Consider the following 1,112-nt stretch of genomic DNA (forward strand, 5'->3'; position numbering starts at 1 on the left):
TGTTTGGTTTTAACAAAGTGGCCCTTATATGCACTTGAGGGGGGTACATGGGTAATGTTTTTTAGTTATGCAATCACCAATATACCTGTCATTTTACAAATGGGTATATCATCCACAGTAAATTCAATCTCCATTTCAAATATGAAGCATGAACAAAAATGTTTATTTTTCTATTGTCCACCACAGACAAAATAATAATAGAAGATCCAGATAAGCTGAATGAGATGGAAATAACTGAATTTGTTCTCATGGGATTTACTGACCAATCCAAAATAAGGGTGACTTTGGCAGGAATTATGACGATTGTCTACGTGGTGAACATCTTGGGAAATGGACTCATTATCTTGGTGGTCATAACTGATCCCCGGCTCCACAATCCTATATACTTCTTCCTTTCTAATTTGGCCACCATTGATATCTGCCTTTCTACATCTTCATTTCCACAATCCATTGTCAACTGCTTGGTGGAGAGACCCACCATGTCTTATGGTAGGTGTTATACTCAAATGCTTGCTGCTGCATATTTTGAGACAACTGAATGTTTCCTGCTGGCAATCATGGCTTATGACCGATACGTCGCCATCTCCAAACCACTACGTTATACCATCATCATGAACTGGAAACTTTGTGTCCAATTGTCTGTGGTGTCATTGATAATTGCCATCCTACTTCTGATTGTACCATGTGTTTCAAACCCATCCCGACTTTGTAGACATAACAGGGTTGACCATTGTGCTTGTGAGCTCACAGCACTCATGAAGTTGGTGTGCTCAGACATGACTGTGGGCCAAATGACCATGTATTTCACCAGCAGTTTCACAGTGCTCTTTCCCTTCTCCTTTATCCTCTTTTCCTATCTCCGTATAATTGTGGCCATCCTGAGAATTCACTCAGCTGGTGGAAGACTGAAGGCTTTCTCCACTTGTGGATCTCACCTGGCTGTAGTGGTAGTTTACTATGGAATCTCTATAGCTTTGTACATAAAACCTCAGTCAAAAGATAGCCAGGATACTGATAAAATTATGTATGTGATTAATGCAGGTGTGGTACCCTCATTAAATCCTTTAATCTATACACTGAGAAACCAGGAAGTGAAAGGGGCACTTAAATGA

At 40.1% G+C, this 1,112-nt stretch overlaps 1 protein-coding gene across 1 annotated transcript; it reads left to right on the forward strand.

Annotated features, from left to right (window-relative positions):
• Positions 1-296: 296 nt before the first annotated feature.
• On the forward strand, positions 297-1,112 carry LOC136652718 (olfactory receptor 13H1-like). The gene has a single exon (XM_066629638.1). It carries the CDS (start codon positions 297-299, stop codon positions 1,110-1,112), a length of 816 nt encoding a protein of 271 aa, XP_066485735.1.

This window comes from Tiliqua scincoides, chromosome 5, assembly GCF_035046505.1.
Source record: "Tiliqua scincoides isolate rTilSci1 chromosome 5, rTilSci1.hap2, whole genome shotgun sequence".
NCBI classification, from domain to species: Eukaryota; Metazoa; Chordata; class Lepidosauria; order Squamata; family Scincidae; genus Tiliqua; species Tiliqua scincoides.